Here is a 26,490-nt window from a genome sequence, read left to right as displayed (position 1 = left end):
AATTCCCATATTGTAGGCAGAACAATCTCAACAAATGAAGCTGCCCACTCTTCATCCAAAGCCAGTCTAAGGAAAATGAGATGTTTGCTCCTCTTTTATTAGAAAGGAAATTAAAACAGCAACTAATAATCTAGCTGTAGGTAAACTCGAGAGGAATATCACAAAGTATTCCACAGCAAAGAACCCCTCCTCCTGGCTCCAGCTGTGAGCACGGGACAGTCACCGCCTGGTCCGGGAGAGCAGGGTCACAGGGACACCCCACAACAAGGCGCCCACACAAACTCAACAGCATTAATTGTAGTTCCAAAAATACAACGGAAGACAGGCTAGTCTCGACATTACCATCTGAATCACTGACCTGTGCGTGAACAAGTGAGCTAGCCTTTCTTTGCTTCCTATACATGCCTGAATTACAAGGAAAACAATTTTTATTCCTCCTCGCCCTGTCTCCAAAGCCGGATCGAAGAGCCACAGGCACTGAGAAGACTCCTTGGGTCATGGCATTCACCAGGAGAGTCAGCAATCCCAGCACACCCGCTTCAGACCAGGGATTTGAGCTTGCACCCCCGTACCTCCAGTGAGGCTCCTGGTCCCAGAGGTCTCAGCCTCTCCTTCGGTTCCCCTGGGCCGGCCAGCTCCATCCCAGCTCAAACACTGCTATTAAAATTTTGTTTGACAAGCTTCTTTTTGCCCTCCCCCCCCTTCAAAACCCAATGAAAACAGAACCTTACCCACCCAACAGCCCCCAGACCCCTACGAGGGATGAAGGCTTACATCTCTCTGCTGCAAAATTCCCAGGGTTACGCTTCACCTCCAAGTCCAATTTTCCCATAACAGAGTTTCATAACCGTACCCAGTCCCAGCTGTCATTTACATTGGCGGAGCAAGCCAAATATTACAGCAGTTACAATAACCACTGAGGTGCAGAGATCAGGAGCCAACCAATATCTCTGGGTTTAATTAGTCTAAGGCAATATTGACTCACAACTCTGCTTTACCTGGCTGGTTTTTCTCAGGCAAGTCACCCTACAACCTTTATTATTCAGTGATGTTTATGGTCACAATTTTCCCTGCTGTGCTTCTTGCAAAGCCTTTCGCTGGTTATTAAGGCAATTTGTATTAAAGCACAGCATCTCCCATATATTTGGCCACGCTGGTAACTCTGGAATTGTTTATAGCAAGCCAGATGGAAACGGAGCCCCCAGCTTGATCCTTTTCCCAGTCCTGTTTCGAGGTGGAGCTCGGTCACTTTGCCAAAAGGGCTGTAGAATAGCGAACTCCGTGCAATACGGCTGTGGTGATGCTCCCAGATACGGGCCTGTTTCGCAGACCCCGTCTTGCGGGTGCCGCTGGTCGTTCAAGTCTCCTCACTAAACCTCAGTGCATTTCCTTTCCATGAACTTGTTTAATCTGCTCTTCTACATGTTAAAAAAAAGCCCCAAAACTAAACCAAAAAAAAACCAACAAAACAAGCTCCACATTGATGATACAGGCTTTAAACTTGGTTTGCTTTTGTATGTTCGCTTTTCAAATTCTTTTATGAGCTGGTGTCTTCCCATTCTCATTGCAGTCTTTAAGTGTTGCTTTGATTATGTATTTGGAAGTTAATTCTAGCACTTAAAAATCCCATTTTACATGTTAGTTTTGGTGCAACGAGTCCACGTGGGCACTCCTTGATGTACTCTGAGCATTTGTTTAATTGCTTCTCCGAATCAGGGTCTCTTTCCAGGAATAAGCTCTGGTTAAGCTCGACAGGAAACAGTTTCACACACACCGTGTAAGACGTGTCCATGTACCGTAGTATCACTTCTCAGGTATTATAAAATGCTAAAGGATCACTTGGTGAAGCAGATGCACAGGGCACTGGGGATGGTGGATATAAAAACCAGTACCTCCAGTCACACCGCCTGCACTGCAGCTAAAAGTCACCTTTTCAGCTAAAGCGGAACTTCTCAGCCCAACATCTCTCACGAAGCAGACGTATCTTCTCATTTGAAAACGAAATGTCTGGCTATAGCCTTTTTGCTTTAGCCGACAAAGCTACAACATCCTCTTTTAGCAGACTTGTTTATAAAATTCGTACCATCAAACTCAGTGTTGCGAGATGCAGTTTCTTACCTTTCCAGCAACAAACACCCTGATTATTCCAAAAGCAGGTGCCACACAGACCTTTCCAGCACCATCACAAGTTGCAGCCGAGCTCTTGCCACTTACCTAAGACTTTACTACCTGACCATTAAATAATTCCAATTAATTGTGCTCCAATCAGTTAAAATGCTGCCAGCTTCAGAGTACCTGCACCATTTATACCCACCAGCCGTTTCGCTGGAGCGACGGGGAACACAGCCCCCTCGCACCGCAGGGGGACAGCACGGGGACAGCTCGAACGGCACCAGACCCTTCACGTGCCGTTCGACAGCTCCATATTCTTGCTGCCACAGAAACATTGATCGCAATCCTACCCACTGAGACCTTTGGCTTTTCTAAAAGTCTTATTTAATTATTTATCCCCGCTTACTAAATAAAACATAGCACCTTCTGCAGCTGGGGTACCACCCATGTGACACGCGTGGGATTTCCAGGGCAGCCAGCAGACCTTCCCCAGGAACCATGTGTGTTCACGTTTGGGAACCGGGCTGAGTTTCCTTGGGAGGTTAAGGAGGAAGAAGGTGTTAATGCATATAAACTCTGAATATTTGGACAGTTTGCTGGGAAAGAAATCAAAAAGACATTAAATGGAAGGGTCTATAATGCAATATTGTACCCTGGGGGAAACAGGGATGATCCTAGTTACGTGTATTTGCTGACAGTATTTTGCATCAGACTTTCTTCACAGGGCAACAACTTTTGGCCAAAAATCCATACATGCAACGCTAATTTAAGATCACGTAAGATCATGTTATAGCTGATTCTATTCCTGTTGTGCTTGTCAAACGCAAATTTCCATGCCATCTGTTGGCACTGCTGGTACTGCTCGCTGTAAGACGCTCAATAAAGATGCTGCAACATTTCAAGAAAAACTTTAGTCATTTCTCTGTTTTCAACGCCTGATCTCAAAGCTTTACCCTGTTTTGTTCTGCACCCATCACACCACAAAGCTGCTGTTTCCCACGGTGCAAAACGTTACAGTGACAAGCGTTTTGGATTCAATTAGCAAACACGGCAAAGACTGACACTATTTGCACTGAAACCAGGTGCAACTCCAGCCCCGAATTGCTTTGAAGTCCTGAATCTGTTCGAAAACAGGTATTTCCATGGCAACAGCCAGGACGCCACAAGGGGAGGAGGATGACATTTTGGCAGCAGAGAGGAGAAGCTGGGTGGGGAGGAAGGAGTGCTCCTCTGGCACAGAGCTCTCGTCTCCCCGAACACTGAGAAGGAAGATGAAGGACGGAAGCGGCACGAAACCTCTTCTGGGTATGAAAGATGCAGCCAGGGGTTTCTGGAGGATGAGAGCACTTCTGCACACCCCTGCTTTTATCTTCAAAAGGAGAGAAAATGGTCCCCAGCGATTAGTAATACTCTCTTCAGAAGAGATCGATGCAGGCAATCGAGAAATGCTGCATTAAAGCCATCTGTTTACTTTTGATATAGGAACATTTGAAAAAGGCTGACCTGGGTGCTTGAGAGACATCAGACGGTCCCTCTGCAAACAGCAGCTTTCATTACAAATCTGCAGCTTATCATCCTCATCTTCATTTTGCCTGAACAGTTTTGACAGCTACACAAAGGCCTTTTTTTTTTTTTTTAAATTGGCCTTGAGAACATTTAAAGCTATCAACATTAATTTTTCAAATCCTAATAACACTAAATTAATTTACAATTTTCTACCAATCCAGAATGAAATAGCTGGCATTGACACCCGCAATCTGATATTTTGGAACCGCAGGCGTACAGACACGCTCCAGAAAAACAAACCCAAGCTGCAAAAATATTGCTCTTACCAGTCACTCTGCGTTACTTAGCCACGAACCAGACAATATGGCTGCGTAGCGGGGGCACCTCATTTACAGGGTGGGAGGAAGAGAGACTGACTGTTGTCCCTATGATATAAGATGATGGAATTAGTCAACAGCTGAGCAGTGACAACCATCCAAGCTATTAAAAAATAAACAATATAGCCGATAGAAGACCGCAGGACAGCAGCAAGCAAGCAGGTTGTGGTCAATCAATAACAGTTTTTAAAAAAAATTCTCAGAACAAGCAGCAAAATGTTCGATACAGACCCAGCAGTTATTGATGAGTAAAAGACTTAAAGCTACCTGCTGAATGGCAAGTTAAACATAAACTAAGTCGTTGCAGAATAATCAGCAAGGCAACTGTTTACTTTCATATTCCATTCAGCTTTTCGCACAACTCATTTTCCAGGCACGGCGTAGCACAGCCTGTATTTCCCGGGTGACACCTGCTTCCCCACCTATTTTTGTATGCAAGGCAATTACCTGGAGGCAGTCAAAAACACACTACAGGATTTGCCTCTATTAAAAATGAAAATTGCAAAAGAAAGGGAAGAGTATGGGTTGCAAGAAGAATATTTTTAGTTGAGAATTCAACACCCTTTTAAACCTGGGTATTTCAGGCTCTGAGTTTTTAAAGAAGCCTCATTCCACCTGATAAAAGCTCAAAAAAAAATCAGAGAGGATTTGGTTATGCTTCTTATCCTGCATAACAGGAAACAGGATTCCTCAGAAAGTCTTATTTCCACTCCTTCCATTGCAGTCTGCTGACAAATAGTCAATTTTGCAGCTTTCGGGATTAGTTGGATTTATTATAACCATTTGGCAGGGGGAGATCGTGATAGCTGATATTCAACCTGCAAACCTTACTAAAAATAAAAATGTATTAACAATGGCATCAACCAAATATTGAAGTCCATTTGCTCATTGTGGTGCTTTTGGTAATTTTGATTTACTGTTTATCTACCTTGTCTAAGCAGACCTCGTCTTCACAATATTTTATTCCTCCAGCTATCGCACTAGGAGGACAGATGTTGTGTGGCTTCCCAAGTATGATCCATGGCTGTCCCAAGTCAGTCACGGTGGAGGTCACCTGCACTTGAGGACGGCAGCAGATCACACAGAGCCACGGCTGAAGCAAAACCAGACATGGTTTAATAAAATGAGAATATGCAGTTTTGTGAAAGGTAAAAATTCTGGGGGGGAGGGGGGAAGGAGATTTCTGCAGTTGGTCCTTTCTACCACTCCTTGGAGTCTGCACAAGCTCCTGACTTATCCTGAAGTCAGTCTAGAAGAGGAAGAAAAAACAAAAGCAAAATGGGCCTAATGAGCAGGGAGCAACAGGCAAAAGAACACCCCACCAGTTCCCGGCTTCAGGGATGCTGCTAAATAATGAGCTACATCACCTCTGGGATCATGTTGCCCCAGGTGGTTTTTTTAATCCTAACTGAGCAAAACACAGGCGGAGAGGGTGCAGAACAGGGGTCTGACACAGAACTCACCCACCTGCGCGGCTGCGCACAAACAGCCCCACCTCACTGGACCAAAGCCCCTGCCGGGTCTCGCTGCTTCCAGCAGGCACCGAGCTGGGAGAATCCCGAAGGAACGTGCAACCCCCCCGCATCCACACAGACGTCCCGAGGCAGAGCCCAGAGCAATGAGACCACCATAAAAAAAAAAAATCTCTGCTCTGCGTCAACAGTGCCCTCGCTAAAGCGCTGCTGGAGGGGTACCAGGCTGTGTCCAGCACCCGCATCACGGCATCGTGATGCATCGGCACGTGGCACTTCACCAGGGCAGAAGGGCTTTCCCCGTGCATCACCTCTCTCCTTCAACCTTTACTTGCATTCACCAAACCCTCCTACAATACGTTTATTTTACCAAAAAGCCAGCAGAAGGGCACGTCACAACCCTCAGCTCTCCCGCCCTAGGCACAAGCTGCACTTTCTTCGAGCACGCAGCCCCCAGAGGAAGAGCAAAGGGAGAGGAGGCCGGTACTGAATGCCAGCGTGGAAGATGCTCACGTGTAGTGACAGCTTGCGGAGGCCACAGCGGTCTCCAGAAGGAAGCTCCCGTCTGCCAGCTGAGTGGTTTAACCAGCACACTGATGGGCAATCCTCGCCTCCCATCCTGCAGCGGCAGTCGAGTCGTAGTCTGCTGTTTTGTCTCTCTCCACTCAGGAGTCGTGGCAGACAGACAGTAATAATGAGATGTCAGCTTTATCCAGGATGCTAAATAAATGTCATACCCTTTTTCTGGTTTAATAGCTGTTGCCAAGGCAACAAGTAGTATTCCTTACCACCACACCCGGCACAGAATTAAAGGTGGGAAGTGGCCTGGATGAACAGTCAAACGCACTGCGCTGTCACCCTCCCCAGACCTACCGCCCATGGGTCTTGTTCACCCTACTTGGGGCAGCGATCCCAGCAGGGACGTTCCACTTCCCATAGCCCGTAAGCTGGTTATCAAGACGCTTGTAAGACCAGAAAACAAAACATCACACATCACACCCTCCAAAATCCCAGGAGAGGTGACCTGTGGGGACAGACCGCAGGCAGGAAATGACAACAGCTCCTGGCCATCCAGCGCTCCACCACACGGCAGAGCAAGTCCGGGTTCCCCTGCAGCGGGTCCCACGACATTTAGCCGCTTCAGACTCAGCGGCCACGGACGGGTGGCTCAGACGGGGCCCATGCCGCCCACTGCCACACACAAGCAACACACCAACTACGTAGCAGAGCCGTGGGACTCTCAGCTCCCCGTCTACATCTACCCTCAGCTCACTGCGTTACCGCTACGCGCATTATAAACACTAAACTCTACAGGGAGAGCGGGAGCTTGAGGAAGCTTAGCATAAAAAAGCAGTATAAACTAACAGAGAGTGAAAGATGCTCAAGAAGCGAGACCAGAGGAGGCAGATGTAAACCACCATGGCATCGCACTGGCCACACTAACACTCCCGGGCACATTCCCCATTTTCTTGGCTGGCTGCGGTGCACAACCCCGTCCGCGCCGGGCTCTCCACCAGCCGGCTGCCCCTCGCCCTGCGAAAGGAGGGCTCCATCCCATCCCCGCTCCCAAGGCCGCCAGCACCGGGAGTCACCCCCTTTCCTCCCTCCCCCCCCCCCCCCCTCCTGTGGAAAGCCCCAACTTGCGAGAGCCGCTCTGCCAACAGCAAAAGCCAATTTTCAAAAGACAGAGGACACCCGGGGTGCCAAAATCCGGCGGTGCTGCGGGGATGATGCTCCTCCACCTCCCCAGGAACCGGGCAGCTGCAGCCCCCGCCGCGGGGGCGGCCTCACGCTGCCACCCCTTGTCCTGATCGGGGTTGGGGGGATGGGTTTTTTTGGGGGGGGACTGTTAAATCCGCTGCAGTGGCACCGGCAGGAGCCAGCGGGATGCTGCGGGCGGCGAGCCCGGGGCCGGGGCTCCCCTCTCCGGGGAGGGTCCCGCCGCAGACGCCCATCACCGGGGGGTCCCCGAGCCGTGATAGGGGCCGAGGCTTCTCCCGCGGAGGCCGCCGCCGCGGTCCCGCACCCACCTCCTTCTTGACGGTGCGCAGCAGCCGCTGCCGGGTCTCCGCCTCTGTGGGGAGAAGGGGGAGAGGCCCGTTAGTGCGGCCCAATCCCGGTCCCGGTCCCGGTCCCGGTCCCGGTCCCGATCCCCGTCCCAGCCCCGCCGCCCGCCCTACCCGCCGGTGCCGCCGCCATGGCCGCTCCGCTCCGCAGCGCCGGTAGACTGGCGGCGGGGCCGGGCCGGGCCGGGCCGGGCCGGGGCCGAACGGGCCGCACCGCCCAACCGCGCCCGCCGGGGAGGGGCCGCCGCCGCCGCAGCCGCCAATCCGCGCCCGCCGCCGGGGGGGGGACGGGCAAGCGGCAACCCCGGCAACCGGCCGCCATCGGGGGGCGACCCCAGCCAGGACACGGCCACCGAGGGAGGGGCCCCGACCGGGCACGGTCCCGAGGGGGGCGATCCCAACCAGGCCCCGGCTATCAAGGGGGGACCCCAACCAGGCCTGGACCCTCAGGGGGGACCTCAACCGGGCCCCGGCCATCAAGGGGGGGACCCCAACTGGGCACAGACCCTCAGGGAGAGCCTGAACCAGGCCCAGCCCCTTAGTGGGGGGACGCCAACTGGACCCCGACCACTAAAGGGGGGGGGGGGGGGAGACCCCAACCAGGCCTGGACTCTCAGGGGGGACCCCAACTGGGCACAATCCCTCGAGGGGTAATGGGCCCCAACCGGGCCCTGGCCATCAAGGGGAGGACCCCAACTGGGCACGTTCCCCCGAGGGGGGGGATGATAACACCGACTGGGACCCAGCCAACAAGGCGGACCCCAACTGGGCACAGTCCTGGGGGTGGGGGGGTACCCCAGCTGGGCCCTGGCCACCAAGGGGGGACCCCAACCAGGCGCGGACTCCCAGGGGGGGTTTGAATCAGACCCGGCCCCACAGTGGGGGGACCCCAACAAGGCCCGGCCCCTCAGTGGGGACCACAGCCGGGCCCCCCAGCGCCCAGGGGCTCCCCACCACCAGGCACCCTTCAACTGAGACACCCCTTCTGCCCCAGCCAGGCCCCAGCACCCCCCGAGCTGGGGCCGAGGTGCCCTGAGGTGCCCGAGGATGGCGGCCCACGGGGCTGGGTGACACGGGTGATACAGGGATGGGGCTCAGGCTGCAGCCCTCGGTTCGTCCCCACACACAGGGTGGCTTTGTGGTGGGTGCAGTGGGCCATGTCTGGCGTCGTATGGGGGTTTGGGAGCTCCGGGAGGTGCCAAGCGGCAATGTCCCAGCAGCCACGCACCATCCAGAAGCTCTGGTGGGCTCTTCCACGCCAGGAAGGTGATAATGAGCTGAGAAGACGTATTGACAGGAGACCCCAGATGCTTCCTATCAAAATCACAGCCCCTTCAGAGAGCACCCTGCTGAGCAGCGCCCATTAACATATCTTCTGTTTTTCTCTTCCCTCATTTGCTGTTCCAGGACATTTCCATAGAAACAGGATCCCGGCTCCTTCGCAGTCCAGTTTCCAATAACTACAAACCACATTAGCGTGAGGGCAGTGGCGCCCGGCCACGCTGCACGCCGGCACATGGCTGCCGGCCGCCGACACAGCCCTGGCTGGTCCTCGCTGCCATTGCTTGGGGTGGGACTCGCTTCCACTGCTTGGGAAAGGGCTCACAGAGAGCAGGGAAGGTCCAAGTCTGTTCCGAATTCCCAGCCCCCGCAGCTCTGCGTACCGCTCCGCTGCCGCACCGGGGTCTGGGCTGCGTCCTCTGCCTCCCAGCAGCTGCCTTCCACCCCGTGCTGGTGGTGGGTGGCCCTGAAGACAGCAGGAATCAACCATCCCAACAGCTCCCCTCTGCCACCCGTGCTGGGTGTTCATCTGCTGGGAGAACAGGAGGGAGCTCTGGACTGGGGATTAACCAGAATTCAGCCCCTTCTGTACTTTACCGCTGCCACAGGGACCAGGAGAATCCTTGTGCCATATCCATTGTAGAGAAGACCTATTTCCTTGTACACTGTTTGCTTTTCACTGTTTATTTGCTTGCTAAATACTCTGTTAACAGAGGTGGTGGCAGCGCAAATGTTACTGAACTGCAGTGACAGGACCGGCTTGCTTGGGGATAGGTGACTGCTGGTCCAGGCGTATCCCAGAAAGGTTCTGGCATCCACGGGAATCCAGCCTGGGCATCTCTGGGTGCTGCTGGTGGGGGTCACAACTCCCGTCTGCAGTCACTGAGTGTTGACTCGACCCTTGGGATGCTGACCTCAGGGGAGTCACCCCTGGCCTCAGGTTGGGCCAGTGACACAGGACTTGGTGTGCCACGTCGGGGGTGTCACGCGTGGTTTGTCCATAGGGCTGCGTCTCCGCTCCCCACGACCATCAGCTGCGGACCCCCGAGGCAGCGTGCCCGCCTGCCCGGTCTCACCAGGTGGCACCATTGCATCTCTTCTGCCCAAGAGCCTGCACCAGGGGTCTGTCCATGGAGAGCCTCTGAGGATGGGGTCCCCTTCCTCCAAAAGGGGTGCGGCAGGAGAAGGACCGAAGGTGCTAAGAGGCAGGAGCCCAGGGCTTGCCAGGTTTGACCCGAGACCCTCGCAGCTGGCCAGGAGTCAGGCTGTGCTCACAGTCAGCCCCCTCGGCTGGTACCGAGCTCTGCTGCTGCGCAACCCTGCCTGTCATTTACTGATGACAGTCTTGAATGGGCAATTAAGACAGGCTAGTAAACACTCATGATGAAGGCATCGCAGCCTCATAAAACACCACGTAGGAGCGCCATCAGATATCAACAGTGAACAAAACTACCATGAGCAGAGGCAGCCTACTGACTCCCCTGTCCCTGGGACAGCGCAGAGCCGTGGCTCCACGTACCTGCGGGTGCTGGAACCAAAAAGGTGCCAGGTTCCCAAGGAGCCGGGGCACAGCGTGAACGTGTCACGCATGGCACCTTGCACGGCTCTGGTCTCTGTAAAGCTTCCCCAGCTCAGGATGACTGTCTGACGTAAACCAGCCGGGAGAGCCTGGACTGACCGACAAAGCTTTGAACTCGGGCTCGGACAGGCAGGCGAGTTTCTCCTGCCCGTTTCTCGCTTTTGCTATCGTGAAAATGATGTTGGAGACATTGACCTGCCTCTTGAATGACAGGGGACATCAGGAATTGTTCAGTTTAGCACCTCAATCAAGAAAATGAGCTGAGCTGAGCCAAAACAACTCTTTTAGGACTTTGCCAACAAACCCCACTTATTTTAAGGGCCAAGATGAGCCCAAGCAGCTTTTACAGCACCCACAAGACCTCGGCAGCTCTGCCGTAGCGTTTGTTCTCTGACAAGCGCTGCCTGGTTCCCCCCGCGCTGGTGCCGGCAGGATGCAGCCGAGGGGTGATGCCGAGGGGACCCGCACTCCTGCGGGGCTCTGCCGAGCTTGGGGGAGTAGTGCCCACCCGGTGAGCCTGACCCAAATGCACAGCACTGGCGGAGGGAAGCCCAGAGGAGCGAGAAGATCATTTTGATTCCTGTTAATGAACCGTGCTGGTTTTGTACAATCTTCAGTCCTGTCAATCTCTCCGCGGTACCGCAGGCTCACTAACACGGGGTGGGCAGCGTCCGCATGCCGAACGAACCCAGAGGGGTTCTGGTGGTTGGGGGTGCCGGCACTTCTGTGGGACCACATGCCGAGTAAGGTGACGCTTAAGCCATCACAGAGGGACCACAAGTGATTTGCCTGACCTCTTCCCAGGAACAGCAGTGCCACAGAGGGAGTGGGAGCTATTACTAATATACTACCTTCCTTTGGGGAGAAATTAGCCGAAACAAGCACAGGGATGAGCTCTCCATAAGCCTCGCTGCTTCCTTTTCCTTGGAAAATTCTGCTTCTCCCTGGATTAAAGACAGGTGGGAGATGATTGGCCCCTGTTTTTTGAAGTCTGGAGAGCTTAAATGAGAGCACGTTGATCTATACTTAATGTGATTAAGTTACATCTCTGAGTATCATGCTAATTAAATTAAACTTCCCACTGCTGCCTCTGCGGCTTAAACAGGGTGGTTGTTTTAAGACCGCAGTTCACTCCTCTGCATTTCGTTGCACGGATGAGCAGGTAGGATAAAAGCAATCTGCTAATCAAATAATCGTACTGTTTAGAAACACCTTCTAACTCGATGGAAATTCAAATTTAAATCTGAGTTGAGCTAGATTTAAACTCCACATTTTAAATCTAAAGTGATTTGTGCTTTGAGTAAAGAAAATAACAGGAAAAAGCGAAAATAACAGGAAAAAGCGAAAACAACCTGGTGAAGGGAGCGCACAGAGTATGTCTGGCAGCGATGTTGCAGGTATTTGGACAGCAGGATGGCCGGAGCGCAGGGGACCAGCCGGCTTTCAGCACGTGAGCTGCAGTAAAGAACCGGCAGAGACCCCCGTCGCAGCCGCCTGCCGCTGCCCCTTCCCCCTCGCTCGGATCCAGCGCCGCTGACTTCAGCTGTGTATGATTTCAAACGCTATGTAGCCTCCAGAGCCTCCTCTCTGAACAGCTTCTAATTGAATGTCAGATGATGGACAAAAATATTTGGCTACGATTGGCAAAATAACAACATTTTACCCAGAAAACTCCCCCGTCCGGTGTGTCAGTGATGAGCACGCTGAGCCCCACGTGGAACCGCTGATGGGTGTTATGGTTTGAGAAACCCACAACAATTTATTGTCGTTTAGACAATTTTTCTCATGGCCCCTCCCCACCCAGGAAGGGGAATCAGGAAAAAACAAGGAAACCCAAGGGCTGAAGTATAAACAGATTCAAAAGAATAAGACTGGATAATTAACATTAATAACAGTAGAGAACCAATATTGATCCCAATGCCAATATAGAATATACCAGGATTATCCTCAGTCCCTTCTATCCGTAGAAGCCGTGCGCTCCAGCAGCGACAGCCGGTGTGGGACACTGCGAGCGCTGCAGCTCTGGGAGGAAGGGAAGGGCTCAGGGCTCCGGCACCCGTGCAAGGAGTTCTCTGGATCGCAGCCATTAAGGAAGAGAACTTTGCAGCAAAGTTTCTAATTTATATATTGAATGGGACGTTCATGGTATGAAATAATCCTGTTGGGCACTTTGGGCCAAGTGCCCGGGTCTCGCTCCTCCTCATCCCAGCACCTGGTGAGCTCAAAAACACAGAGACCTTGAGACCCACACACCATAGCCGGCTATAAGGTAAATATTTTCACAAATTCAGATACTAGAGTCTTCTAAAAGTGCGATTTTCCCAGGCAGTAGGAGATAAATTAGTCCTGTGTGGCTCAAACCAGGACAATGGGCCAAGCTGGAGCAACACACCCAGGTCCTTACGCGGGGGCTGGAAAACTGTGATTAGAATAAATAAAACTCTGGGGAAAACTCATCTCTCCAGCAGGTTGCAGAGCCAGGATCCTGCTGGGAGCTCGGCGTTCGCAGGACCCCAAGACACCGGGGCTGAGTCTGGGGAGCACAACTCCTCGCAATGAAAACCATCTCCCAGAGACACCTCTCCCTCTGCCCTCCTCCCATCTCCAGCAGCCCTGAGAACCTGCAGTGGCTTTTCCAGCTTGCAGCTTCTAGAAAAAAAAAAAATAAAAATTGAGATTTCAAAGCTCTCTCCTTATTGACTTGACAGCGGCAGCCTTGACCCCATGCCGGAGAAGAGGCAGCCGCATGAGCGGGTCGGTGCGGAGAGGCAGTGGGCAGCGGCACGGGTGGGCGATCGGGCACCCAAGGAGAAGGGGGGAGCAGGATGGGAGCGCTGGGTGCATTCGCGGCTCATTCCCCAATGAGGACCCCGGGGCGGGGGGGGGATCTGTCACGGGTGGAGGATGCTGGAATGGCAACAGCAGCATCAAACTGACGGTGCAGCACATCGGCTGGGCTGGAGCGGAGCAGCACCGGCGTGTTGGGACACTGATACCCGTCGGTGCCTCGGCGCAGGGAGCTTTTAGATGGCAGCGTGCAGGCTGCGCATCCCCGCGTTGCCAAACCACCGTGCAGCTCTGGCGTGGAGATGCTGTGGGAACAGCCACGGCCATTGCCGGGCCAGTGCCGCTGCTGCGAGCCCTGCTTAGCCCAAGGTGCGAGTACAAAGCCCACCTCCTGCAATTTAAAAGATCAGTGTGGAGAAAAAAAAGTGCTCTCTCTCTCTTGAGGAGAGCAAGGAGCTTTGTTCTAAAAACGATGCCAGTGTTTGAACTGCTGCTGCTGTGCACCCGGGAAGTGGCTTCATCCTAGTGCCCCCCAGTGAGGGATACGGCGGGGGGACCTGCTCCCCACAGACCACCGCAGACCACCATTCCCCCCTTCCCCGCCAGCGCAGCCTCCTGTGGGGACTGGGACTGACTCTGAGCCCACCTATTGAGGCTTCCTGGGCAGGGAGCAGGGTCTGGGTGCAGGAGGGTCTCCACACTCGGCACCCCAAGCCGCTGCGTGTGATCTACCCAGAGAAAAGCAGGGTCAGCTACAGAGAAAGAGCTATTATTTTTTCTACAGTTGCTATGGCACCAGCCATCTCCGTTCTGTCATTTCTGCCCTTAAAATGGTCCTCGGTTGGGGGGATTAAACCTTGTTCCCCCCAACACTCTCCTCAAATCGCATCAGCAGCAGGGATTTCTCACCTTCATCCCGTAGAGGGGACACGTGCAGCCCCTCCGCCGCCCCCCGCAGCCCCAGAGCACAGCCTCGGCTTTCATTTCCGAGGGCTGCGCCCGCACCCCCACTGTAAGGAGTGCAGCTGAAATTCACGGCTTTGCAAAGTCCCAGGAGTGACACAAATCCCGTATAAACCTGCAGGAGATTAATTGTCCCTCATCCGTGTGCTGGGTCTCGGCTCAGGGGAGAACTGCACCGGCAAAGCCGTGGGGCTCATGGAGGGGGGGGGGCTTTGCCTGGCCGCGACGGGACCCCCCCAACCTCCTCTCGCTCCCCACCCAGCGCAGGGACCGGGGTGCAGGATCAGCCTCACACCCTCCGACTGAACCCCTTCGCTCGGAGAAAAGCACGTGCGGAGAGTTGGTACCCGCCGCTCCTCGAAAGCGCACAGGCAGAAAATCGTTGCATTTTCAAAAAAGAGGTGTTAAAAGGAATGATAATTTCACAGGCGGAGAGGGAGAAGCCGTGCCGAGCGCAGCCCGCCCTGCGCGGGGACCCACGGCAGGCGGGTGGCCGGAGGGGTCCCACCACCCATCGCTGCCCGCCGGGAGGGGGCAGCTCCGGACTGGGCACCCCAGTTTGGCCGTCCACTGCTGGGGTCCCCGCTCCAGGGCAGGGAGAACCTGGGGACACACGGCGAGGCGCTGGGGGCAGCCAAGTGCAGGGAGGCAAGGAGGGGGAGCTGGTGAAGATGCCAAAATCCCGTTCCCAAGGGCTCTTGTGCGGGCGAGGAGCTGGTGGGGTGACATCCCCGGCAGAGCCGCGTCCCTGCCCCAGGGTGACTGTGCCACCGTCGCCTGGACTAAGCCCACCGTGGCACAGTCTGTCCTGCCCACCTCACCGCAGCCACGCGGAGCACCGGGACGTCCACCCGGGGGATGAGCATCAGTCCCCCCCAAGCCGCTCGGGTCCCCCAGCCCCGACAGCCAGCGCCAGGCACCCCAAAAAGAAAAAAACCCAAATGTGTTTTTAAGTGGACGTTTCTAATGGGTCTCCATGCGTGTGCCTGATGGATTAACAGTGTCCAGAGGTTTCCCGTGCTGGGTAGACGCTGGGTGACTGGCGTCACGTCGTCACAGCAACCCGCGAACCGTGGCCCTAAGAACCACCGTTCCCGGTTTGATCTCTTCTGTAGTTTCTTGTAATTACAGATGAGGGTGCCTGGAAAAGCCGGTGCTGGAGCACCCCGGAGCACTGGGTGGCCCAAGGCAAGGGCTCGCTCAGCACCGGCCCCCGTGTCACAGCCAGGGACAAGACCCAGGGACTTGCCAGGGCTGCAAGCAGGCCATAAAATTCACTGCTGAACTGTCAAACTGAGGAGAGCGATGGCTTTCGGTACGCTGCCATCCCCTCCCTCATGGCAGCTGAGCTGCAAAAGTTATTTCGCTTTCAGGCGGCTTATTGGCAACCACTCGCCCCCCCTGGGCTACGGAAAGACCCAGCAGGTCCATGAGGACAGACGGGGCGATGTGGGATGGCTCGGACCGGGCGGCTCTGCGCGAGCGCCGCTGGCTCCCGGCAGCACACAGAGATACCCCCAGACCACAGCGGGTCCGGTGGGCCCACGGCGAGCGCCGGTCGCGTTCGTGCCGTGCACTTGCCTCCCGGCCAGGGGGCATCTCCAGGGCCCGCTCGCTCCGCAGAGTTTCCCCTACAAGAACGAGCCGCCATCATTTTGGTGGGTTTAGTGTCATCATGCGCAGAGCGGTAATTGCAAAATACAGCGAGGAGAAAGAAATAACTCTTTGTCAGGAGGGAAGGGGCACCTCTGTGTGCGAGTACGGTTCCGTTTCACCGACCCCAACCCCAAAATGCTCCCGCCCGGGCGCAGACCCAGGGAGCAGAGGGGACAGACACCCGTGCGGTGATGCTGGTCCCCGCGCCTCAGCCCTGCGCTCGGAAAACCGCTCTCCCCCCTCCTGCCTTTGATCAGAGGATGGGTTTCTCCGCCGGCTGCTCTCGGTGCTGTGGGTTTCCAGCGGGAGGTGGGGAAGCGCAGTCAGCCTGACCCTCCCCTCCTCGGATCTGTCATCAGCAACAGAAAAATCCTTCCCGGCCCCAAGTTACTCAGCCTGAATCCTGCAGGATTTGCCGGGGCGACAGGATGGCAGAGCAGCCCTGCCCGGCGCCCGCTGCCAGCCCTCCCCGGCAGGGCACGGCCCCCCACCCCGGTCCCTCGCCCGGCCCCGCACCCCCGCGACCCCAAACCCACCCCAGGGACAAGTGGAGCAAAAAAATGGATTTCCTCCTCTCGGTCGTCGGATTCGCTGTGGATCTGGGCAACGTCTGGCGGTTCCCTTACATCTGCTACCAAAACGGAGGGGGTAAGGACACCACTGGGATTATTTAAGTCTTCTTTTGGAGAAAAGAAACCTGTTTTTCACCTTTCCCATGCTGAAAAACTCGCTGTTTCTTTTCTTTCTTTGTCTCTAGCTGCTCCTCTCCGGACGGGGCACTTTAGAGACAAACCCAACAACTTCTCCTGACATCTGTCTCTTTTCTGTTTTGTGTCTTTCTTCATTCAAAATCCTCCTCCATTCACAGTTGTCCTCCTCCTTCCTCGGTGCCATTCACTCCCTCCCCGGCACGGTTAGAGGTGCGGTAGCAGCTCGAGGGTTGCAAAGAGAAAACTAGCGCGGTCCAGACTGCGTAAAAGGATTAAGAATCGGCAAATTTGGGGTGGGAGGTTCGTACCCTTTGTGACCTTTGCGAAAGCCACCCTTTCTGACGGCTCGTGTTTTAAAATAATCCTCACGAGCGTCCCAGCCGCCCGCCGCAGATCCCAGCTGGATGCCGCCGAGCAGCCCCGGCTCCCCGGGACCGCGCAGCCCCGCACCGCGCGGGGCTCGGGGCGTTCCCTCCTGTGGGTCGTCGACAGAAAGTTAAGACACAAAAGCCCCGTGAAGGGGAAAAAAACCCGGAGTAAATGACATCTAAATAAATTGCTTTAAGTAGAGCAGAGGAGAAAAACCCCTGGCATGGAAATTAAAATTGAGGAATGAAGATTTTGTGCTGTTTGCAAAAGCACAGTGGGTTTAATTGCGGAAGTCGGCAGTCGGGTAACGTCCTCTGCTGCTTGGGAAAATTAGAAGGAGATAATTAGTACCACACTCAAGGCTAAAATGTGGATCCCAGGTGCCCACACTGAAGCACAGTTATTTGTGATTTACTCCTGTGGGACCAGGAGCGAACTTTACCTGCTCTTCGTCGGTGTGGTTCAGGGAGATGCTCTCCCCACCCGCCCCACGCACAGGGGAGGGTGAGAAGTTCGGACGGCAGCTCTTGGAAAGGACAGCCGCGGTCCACGCAGGGCGGGAGCGCTCATCGGGGCCGGTGGTGGGCTCCGCCATCAGCTGGAGATGTTCCTAGAAGAGAAACCCTGGAGGGGTTGAGGGTGGAGCGCGTGGAGGGCTCGCGGAGAGAGGAGCCGTGGGGGTTAAATTAACTAATCCCAACAGGGCTGTTCTGACGAGCGCAGAGAGCAGCTCCGGTTCCAAAACCTCCATGGGGTACAAGTGTAGCCCTGGTGAGGACGACACTGTTATGAATAATGCAGATTACGGCGTTAATTACTTGTGTCTTGGCGTGACCGTGTAGAAAATCAGTGGGATTTTCTCCAAAACTCTTCTAGACCTGAGAGGTGCTCGGTGTGCCATCCCCTGTGCCCTGATGGTTTCTATTGCTCTTTCTACCGTCCCGGCCAAACGATCCCCCCCGGCGATGCTGGGACGCCAGCGGGGACTAACACCGCAGCGCTGGAGTCCGGGACACCGGGTCCTCACATCTGTGACCCCCCCCGAACAGATGATTTGTAAAGCACCTTACAAAACACATGTCCAAACCCTTTGTCTGTGCTCCTCCGTGACACCTCGCTGCAGCGGGAGGGGGGGGGGGCAGCAGTGGCAGCCCCCCATCCGCAGCTGCCTGCGCTCGCTGGCCGGCGCGGGGCCGCAGTGGTCACCGCCGCTCTGCTCCTCGTCCCACAGGAGCCTTTCTCATCCCGTACACGCTGATGGCGGTTTTCGGAGGGGTGCCCCTCTTCTACATGGAGCTGGCCCTGGGGCAGTTCCACAGGACAGGCGCCATCCCCATCTGGAAGCGCATCTGCCCCATTTTTAAAGGTAAGAGACCCCCAGCTCCGGGCCACCGCCGCGGGCTGGGGGCCGTGCAGCGCTGGTGTTGGCTGTGCAGGCGGTGCGGGTCCCCACAGCCGCGTCCCAGGGGACGGGGAGAGGGCTGGACCGGCGCGGGCTGCTGAGTCTGCCCCTCTCTTTGCCCAGGCATCGGCTTTGCCATTTGCATCATTGGCCTGTACGTCTCCTTCTACTACAACACCATCATCGCCTGGGCTCTCTATTACTTCTACTCGTCCTTCTCGGGCACCCTGCCCTGGGCGAGCTGCGACAACCCCTGGAACACACCCGACTGCACCAACTACTTCGGGAGGAGCAACGTCACCTGGACCAACTTCTCCCGGTCCCCCGCTGAAGAGTTTTATACGTAAGTGCACGTAGGTGGATGACGTGTTGAAGCTGGGGCACATCCCCGTGGTGGCACTCGGGTCTGCTGCATGGGGCATAGGACGGGGGTACCTGGGAGCAGGTACGCTACTGCCCATGGCCGTCATGGGGGGATGCTCTGAGGAGCTCAGGGCCACCGTACCCGGTGCTCCAGGGGAGAGGTGAGCATGGCACTGCCTGCCCAGGGCTGAGCCCGCTCCCCAGCTGCCTGCAAGGGCAGAGCCAGCAGCACCGCGCTGCCTGAGACCCCCTCCCCGGCCGTGGGGATCCCTGCCCGCAGGAGGAAGGTCCTGGAGATCCAGAAGTCCGGGGGTCTGTACAACGTGGGGGGGATCCACTGGCAGCTGCTCCTCTGCCTCTTCCTCATCTTCACCATCGTCTACTTCAGCCTGTGGAAAGGGGTGAAAACCTCCGGGAAGGTAAGAAAGAGGGCTCCGGCGCCAAGCCCTTCCCGGGTATGGATGCGCCAGAGCCCCGGGGCACGTGGGGGCTCGCAGCCCGGCATGCAGCATCCCCTCCGCGACCGGGGCCAGGCGGGAGGGACTAAGCCCTGGTGGGGTCTTGCAGCTCACCTGGCTGCTTATTCACGGGATGTCACCTCCTCCCCATGCCCCTACCCCTTGGCCACCCTGGGCAGCCGCGAGCGAGCCGGCTGTGCCGGCACGGGTGGTTTGGGTGCTCGGTGGAGCAGCTCTGCCGGTGCCGGGGGCTGACGGCTGCCTCTCTGCAGGTGGTGTGGGTGACAGCCACGCTGCCCTACGTCGTCCTGCTCATCCTGCTGGTCCGGGGGGCCACCCTGCCCGGAGCCTGGAGAGGGGTTGTCTTCTACCTGCGCCCAGACTGGGGCAAGCTCCTGAGCACAGCGGTGAGTGTGCGGTGGGACGTGTCACCCCGGCTCTGGCTGCCCCCAGACCCCCTCCCCAAGACGCGCACCCACCCCTGCCCACGGGTCTCGCCCCACTGCCCAAGCCGCAGGGCGATGGGGCACTTGATCCTACAGAAACAAGATGCCCTGGACGGGCTCTTGGAAATGTAAATCTATAATTGAATCACCCATCTCATTGCCGCCGGGTTTTGTTCATGCTGCGTTCTCGCCCCGGCCTGACAATAGGCTTCCTGTGGGTAATTACCAGGCAGCACTTGAGAATTCTCATTAAAGGTAATCAGGGCCCCTCTGCCCAGCCGACTGGGCACGGGGGTCTCCAAGCTCCCCTCGGCTTCGTCCCCCCTCTGGGCACGGGGCAGCACAGATGTCGTTGCTTCACCCTGCTGCTGCAGGACCCCAGGGTGGAAACGAGCTCCCTCCGTCCCGCGGCAGCTCCACTGCTCCGGGCACATCTCATGGGGGGACGGGGCAGGCAGGAGAGGAGGTTTGGTGGCAGGTACCAACGAGGACCCCATCCCTCTGCCGTGGGGTGGGCACACACACCATGGAGTGGGCACACCGTGGGGCACCTCCCAACCCCGTCCCAGCCCCGGGGACCACATTGCCTATTCTCCAGCCCGCCTGTTGCTTCTCTTGCCAGGTTTGGGTTGATGCTGCTGCACAGATTTTCTTCTCCTTGGGCCCTGGGTTCGGTGTCCTCCTTGCTCTGGCCAGTTACAACCACTTCCACAACAACTGCTACCGGTGAGCTCCCGCAGCCGTGGGTCCCCGTGGGCACGAGGGCTGCCGTGGAGCCACATCTCTGCGCCCCGTGGCCGCAGGCTGAGCATCTCTCCCCATTTTACTGGTGGCTTTGGTACACGGGGCCGGGAGAGGGAACTGGTGGGGGTGCAGGCGACCGGAGCAGTTGAGTTGGGGGGGAGCGCCGAACCGGAGGGGGGTTTCTGCCGCAGGACATGTTCTCCCTGCTTTCTGCCTTCCAGGGACGCGCTCGTCACCAGCGCGGTGAACTGCCTCACCAGCTTCCTCTCGGGCTTCGTCATCTTCACCGTGCTGGGCTACATGGCCGAGATGAGGGACGTGGAGGTGGAGGATGTTGCGAGAGATAAAGGTTTGCCTCCCTCCAGCGCGACTGCCCCATCTTGGCCCCGCAGCAGCCGGCTGCCCCGGGGCTCTGCGTGCCCGTTGTGGCTGAGGGGGGGCAGGGTGATGGCCGGCCCTGGGGTCTGTCGGGGTGCCTGGGAGCAGTTCCCCGGAGCGGAGGGCAGCGAGATGTCCGCCCCCTGCATCTCAGCCGGCGCCAGGCACAGCCACTCTGGCTTTGGGGCATCTTCTCCAAGCGCGTTCCCACAGCACCCGGGGGCTGTGCTGGAGCAGCCGGGGAACAGCAAACCAAACCAGTGTCATCTCCCAGGGCCGAGCCTCCTTTTTATCACCTATCCCGAAGCAATCGCCAACATGGTGGGATCCACCTTCTTTGCCATCATCTTCTTCCTGATGATGATAACGCTGGGACTGGACAGCACGGTAGGTGCGCGACAGCATGGCCGTGTCCCCAGCAGGGACTGGGGATGGCCGTGTCCCATGGCTGATAGCAGGGTGACAAGGGGAGCTATGGCCTTAGGAAGGAGGGCCACCAAGCATGGGGACGGAGGGAGCTCTGCACCGCCATCTCCGGTGGGTCTGAGCTGGTGTCATCCAAAGCCTGTTGGAGGGGACGGTCACCCTGGAGGGAGGGGACAGGATGGGATGTCCCCACTCTGCTCATTGGCAGAGGGGTCCTTGGGGGGAGCAGGTTTTCTCCAAGAGTGTGACTGTCCCCACATCTCATTTCTCCACCCCACGCTGGCATCTCCTTTGCAGTTTGGGGGTTTGGAGGCCGTGATTACAGCCGTGATGGACGAGTACCCCCAGGTCCTGGCGGGGCGACGGGAGCTCTTCGTCCTCGGCCTCATCACGGTCTGTTTCCTGGGCTCCCTGAGCACCCTCACCTACGTGAGTACCACCGAGCACTGCTCCGCCCCCATCCCCACCACACACCTACTGGTTTCTCCGATGACCCCCAGTGCGGGACTTTGCCTAAGACCCGCTCCGCACGCCCACGGGGTCCGCAGCCACCCTCCCCTCCCTCGTGCTCTTCCAGGGGGGAGCCTACGTGGTAAAGCTCCTGGAGGAGTTCGGCGCTGGCTGCTCAATCCTGGCGGTGGTGCTACTGGAGACGATAGCGGTCTCCTGGTTTTACGGTAAGAAACTGCCTCTGCTATGAAAAACGCCCTGCGGAGACCGACACAGGTCTTTAACCTTATGCCCGTGTGTAAATGCCGGGGGGGGGCTGGGGGAAGAAGCCCCAGTGTGACTCCTGAGGAGGATGGGATGGGGAACGGAGGGCGTCATGCCCACATCCCTGTACCCACGTCCTCGCGGGTCTCTGGGACCGTGACGGCTCTCTCCTCCGACAGGGATACAGAGGTTCTCCCACGACGTGAAAGCCATGCTCGGCTTCACCCCGGGGATGTTCTGGAAGGTGTGCTGGGTTGCCGTCAGCCCTGCCTTGTTAGCCGTGAGTATCTACGGCCCAAATTAAAGTCAGGGTTGTCAACCCCGCTCTGAGTGCCCCACAGGGGAGCTGCTCTTCCCTCCATGGCTGCTGCTGCTGCCGATTATTCCCCTCCCGCTTCCCCGGGGTGAACAAGCCACCGGGAGGGTGGATCGGGGTCCTGGCCAGGGCTGACAGAGCTCGTGGCAGCCGTCGCTGCCAGCTCCCCACGCTGCTGCTCCGGCTAAGCTGCCCGCAGCCCCTGGGACAGCGGGTTTCACCCAGAAAAGGAGCTGGAAGTACATTTTCCAGCCTCTTCTGCAGCTCCAGGGCAAAGGCGGCAGCTGGGCGCTCACACGGGGGCAAGAGCAGCCTCATTTCATCCCCCCAGTCCGCAGCGTCCAGCGCCGGCACGGCCAGCCACGGGTACGCCTCTGACGGCACTGCCGCGCTGTGCGCCGCGCCGGATCTGTCCCCTTTGAAATGCCGACTCCCCCGGCACTTCAAAGGCTGCCGTCTGCAGAGGCAGAGGGGTCTAATCTCGCCGGATCTGGAGGAGAAGAGGCCTTGTGAGGATTAATTACAGCTCTAAGCGCTTTGCCCAGGTTATTAAGAGAGAAGTATTATAATCAAAGCAGACGGCAAATGATTTCATTTCAGCACGGGGACGTGCAGCCCTTGCAGGACGCCGTCCCGGTGGGGTTTGTTAGACGGAGACCTCCCAGCCCACACCTGGCGAGGGGCGGCAGTCTGGGAAATGTCACCGCGACGTCCACGCTGGCCTTTCCCGGTTAGGGAAGCAGCGGTGACAGCGGGATGCAGGTGGTGTTAACCTACGGGATGAGTCGGCATCAGTGGCGGGGCTGGGGAGGTGTCGCAGCTGATCTGCTCTCCATGAGCAGCCAACGGGGCTGAATCCACCGGGGACGCCCGGCTGTCATGAAAGAGCTTTCCTGGCCACCCGTGGCATGTGCACGTGGGCTTTGCGGGCTGTACAGCCCCGCTACTGCAGTGGGGCATGTCCTACTGTGGTCCAGCCCCATGAGCATCCTTCCCTAAGGGGCTCCGCTTTGTTCATCGCAGTTCATCGTCATCAGCTCCCTCCTGGACCAGCCGCCTCTGACGCTCTTCGACTATCAGTACCCCGAGTGGAGCATCTCGGTGGGGTACCTCATAGGAGCATCGTCCTTCATCTGCATCCCCTTCTACATGGTGTACAAGCTTGTCTGGACACCGGGGTCTCTCAAGCAGGTCAGGAGTGGGACAGGCAATCCTGTGGCCCCCATGTGGGCTGGGGGTGGGCAGGGACCCCCGCTCGGGTCAGCCGGAGATGGGGGCCAAGGAGCTGGGCAGATGGTTGGCGTGTCCTCAGCATCTCTGTTCACGTGGCAATTAAATCACGCCTGGTGAGCCGCTTGGAACAGGGCTCAGAGGAGCGCGGCTCGACGGCCTGATCATTTTCAATTGTATTTCTGAAGCTGTGAATTTGTCCAGGAGGCAGCGGGGCTGCATCAGCATGGCCCTGGAGGCAGGACACTGTCCCCAGCTGTCACCCCTCCTTCTCAGCACGTTTTTGGGACGCCTCCTGCCCGCTGCGGTCTGCTGTGGGCTGACACAGCCCCCGGCCCTGCAGCAAGCAAGATCCTGGTGGGGATGGCTTTGGCACGCCAGGGCAGGCAGCCCTGCACGTGGCACCGGGTCCTGGTGCGGGAAGGAAACCCATTGCCTGTTTTTCTTTGCCTGCTTACACCCTCCAGCGCCTCGCCGTCTGCATTCGGCCGGAGAAAACCACACGAGACCCCCAAGCAGAGGCGGTGTGCATGTCACCTGTCCTGTAGCCCAGCGGCACATCCAGGGGATGCAGAGACTGCTTCGGCTTCCTTCGGCTCCTGCTCCGACGAAGCAGCGGGGCGGGCAGAAGAGAAGCCGCTGTCACCTTCCTCAAGCAACCGGCCCTTTGCCTCTCCCCCGGCGGCTGCACGTGTGGCGGCACCTCCCCGGCCACCGGCTCTCGTCCTCGTGTCTGACCATCTCAGCAGGAGCAGCACCGCCAGCACGCGCTGACAGACCGGAGCCCCTTCTCGCTGCGGGCAGGAAAACCTCTGATCCACAGCAAGGGAGAACGGGACCCGCCGCTGAGTCCCGCCGGCCTGGAAGCGAAGGGCCAAACTCCTCCGGTTTGGAGGTGAACCCCAACTCCTGGTGAAGACGGAGGCGCAGCAGCGAGCGCCACTGCCGAGGGATTGCTGTGCCGCGGTGCGAGCCGTGAACACGCTTCGAGATGCTCGCGACCGTGCTGGGCGAACCTGCTTGGCGCGAGCAGTGCATGCCATTAGCCGTGCCGTGAGTGACGTGTGAAATAAAGCTGATATCAATCGTTAGGAGATCAGACGAGGGAGAGGAGCTGGAGCTCACCACCACGGGTTCCTTGTGGCTGAGAGCACGGGGCTGGGCTGGGGGAGGCAGAGGGGGGCTGCCACTGTCCTGACACACAAATACCTTCTTCTGGTGCAAAGAGCAGAAAGTCCGGTAGAGGTAAAAAAAAAAAAAGTCGGAGAAAAGTGACGGCCTCTGGCATTTGAAGAATAAAAGACCTTAATAGATGTCATTTTAAAAAACAGTGTGGGGGTCAGGGCGAAGCAGCCCCGGCGCTGGCGGGAACCACCCACCTCCCATCTGTCACAGCTTCCCAATAATGTCACATCACTTCCAGTGCAGCCTCACCAGTTCTCAGCAGTTATTAGGACCGTTAAACGCTTCCCAGCGCCCGCGTTCACCACAGCGGAGGCGAAGCAGCAGCCCCCCGCCGGCGTCTCGGCCATGTGCTGGTCAACCCCGGTGACCCCTCACCATCCCCTCCCGGCGGCTCCCGCTCTCCTTCGGGGTGACACAGAACAGAACATCGGAGTGCAGCCGAGAGCTGGGGGTGGGCATGGGGCTGGGGGGATGACCCGGGGCTGGAGGATCCACATGGGGCCGCGGGACACACGTGGGGCTGGGGGGGGACATGGAGCTGAGGAAGTACACGGGGATGGAGTATGCACATGTGGATGGGGGGGCTTACACGGGGTGGGGGGACATAGGGCTGGGAGGGCAAACGGGGAGCGGGGGGGGGGGGGGGGGGGGGGGAACCAAAAATGAGGCTGGGGGGGGCACACGGGGCTGGGGGGGCTCATGGGGCTGGGGGGGCCACAGGGCTGGGGGGGGGCACATGGGGCTGGGGGGAAACGGGGCTGCGGGGGGACACGGAGCTGGGCGGGGCGAATTTGGGGCTTAGGGGGACGAACATGGGGCTGGGCGATGCACACGGGGATTCAGAGGCCACCAACCCCGCTCCGCCACGCCCGCAGCTCCCGGAAGGCCATCGCGGGGCGGGGAGGAGGAGACCGGAAGGGGCGGGACGGGGGCGGCAGGAAGGGGCGGGGCCGGGCGGAGCGGGGGCGGGGCGGCAGGAAGGGGCGGGGCCGGGCCGCGCGGGGGCGATGGCGCTGGCGGCGGTGCGGCGGTGGGCGCTGGCGGCACTGGCCCTGCTGGCCCCGGGCCCGCCGGAGCGCGGCCGCCCCTACGCCGTACTGCAGAAGCAGAACCTGGGTAAGGGGCGGCGGGGGGCGGTACGGCAGCGCTCGGGCGCCTTTCCGCTTGGGTTCGCCTTTCTTTTTCTTTTTTTTTTTTTTCTTTTTTTAATTTTTTTTTTTTAAAGCTAATTTTGGGGAGCGCGCGGGGGGGTGGGCTCAGGCCCTAACCTGTCGTTCTCCCGCAGTGCTGCTGGGCAGCATCCTCAGCGCGCTGCTGCTCACCATCATCCTCATGGCCATCTGCGTCTACAAGCCCGTCCGGCGGCGGTAACGGAGCGGGACCCGGCGGGGAGGAGGCGGGGGGAGGGAGCGCTGCCGGTCCCCGCCGGGCACCTCCCGGCCCGACCCGGCCCGCCGCCCCTCCTGCCAGCGGCCGGGGATGCCCTGATGTCGCGTGCAGCAGGGTGTGGCTCCATCACGACGTCGCTTTCCGTGACAGTCCGGCTGGGTGCTGGACCCCCCGGCAGCACCTCGGCAGCAGAACCGGGTGGGTGTGAGCAGCGTCTGCAGCATCGCACCCCCGTCCCATCGCACCCCCGTCCCATCGCACCCCCGTCCCATCGCACCCCCGTCCCATCGCACCCCCGTCCCATCGCACCCCCGTCCCATCGCACCCCCGTCCCATCGCACCCTCGTCCCAACATACCTTTCTCCCATTCCGCCCTTGTCCCAACACACCGTTCTCCCATCGCACCTTCCTCCCATCACACCCCCCTCCCAACACACCTTCCTCCCATCACACAGCGTTTCAGCAAGGCTGGTCTGACGCGATGTGCTGCAGAGCATCCCTGGGGTGTGCAGTGCGCCCCAAAGTGCGGGAGGCTGCGGGGAGCGCCAGCGGCCACGACGC

The 26,490-nt window shown here is 57.9% G+C and overlaps 2 protein-coding genes across 2 annotated transcripts in view; one reads left to right on the top strand and one right to left on the bottom strand.

Annotated features, from left to right (window-relative positions):
• The window catches only part of SGSM1 (small G protein signaling modulator 1), a 41,807-nt gene extending 34,100 nt beyond the window's left edge, over positions 1-7,707 (bottom strand). The window contains exons 1-2 of the mRNA XM_082491659.1: positions 7,648-7,707; positions 7,498-7,541 (exon numbers count right to left, since the gene is read on the bottom strand). Coding sequence (XP_082347785.1) covers positions 7,498-7,541; positions 7,648-7,666 — 63 coding nt within the window. The 5' untranslated portion in view covers positions 7,667-7,707. The remainder of the gene's footprint in view (positions 1-7,497; positions 7,542-7,647) is intronic.
• Positions 7,708-16,227: 8,520 nt separating this feature from the next.
• Positions 16,228-23,903, top strand: LOC309678783 (sodium-dependent serotonin transporter-like; the record flags this gene model as incomplete). The annotated part of the gene is made up of 13 exons (XM_082491932.1): positions 16,228-16,447; positions 18,110-18,244; positions 18,404-18,623; positions 18,924-19,062; positions 19,374-19,508; positions 20,170-20,273; positions 20,513-20,640; positions 20,944-21,056; positions 21,393-21,524; positions 21,673-21,772; positions 21,989-22,089; positions 23,149-23,316; positions 23,823-23,903. The coding sequence occupies 13 exons, from the start codon at positions 16,228-16,230 to the stop codon at positions 23,901-23,903; spliced, it is 1,776 nt and encodes a 591-aa protein (XP_082348058.1).
• Positions 23,904-26,490: the final 2,587 nt, after the last annotated feature.

The sequence above is a fragment of the Vanellus vanellus genome, assembly GCF_965231255.1.
Source record: "Vanellus vanellus genome assembly, chromosome: 16".
NCBI lineage: Eukaryota > Metazoa > Chordata > Aves > Charadriiformes > Charadriidae > Vanellus > Vanellus vanellus.
The sequence above is the reverse complement of the archived record's forward strand: the minus strand, read 5'-3'. Positions and strand labels throughout refer to the sequence as shown.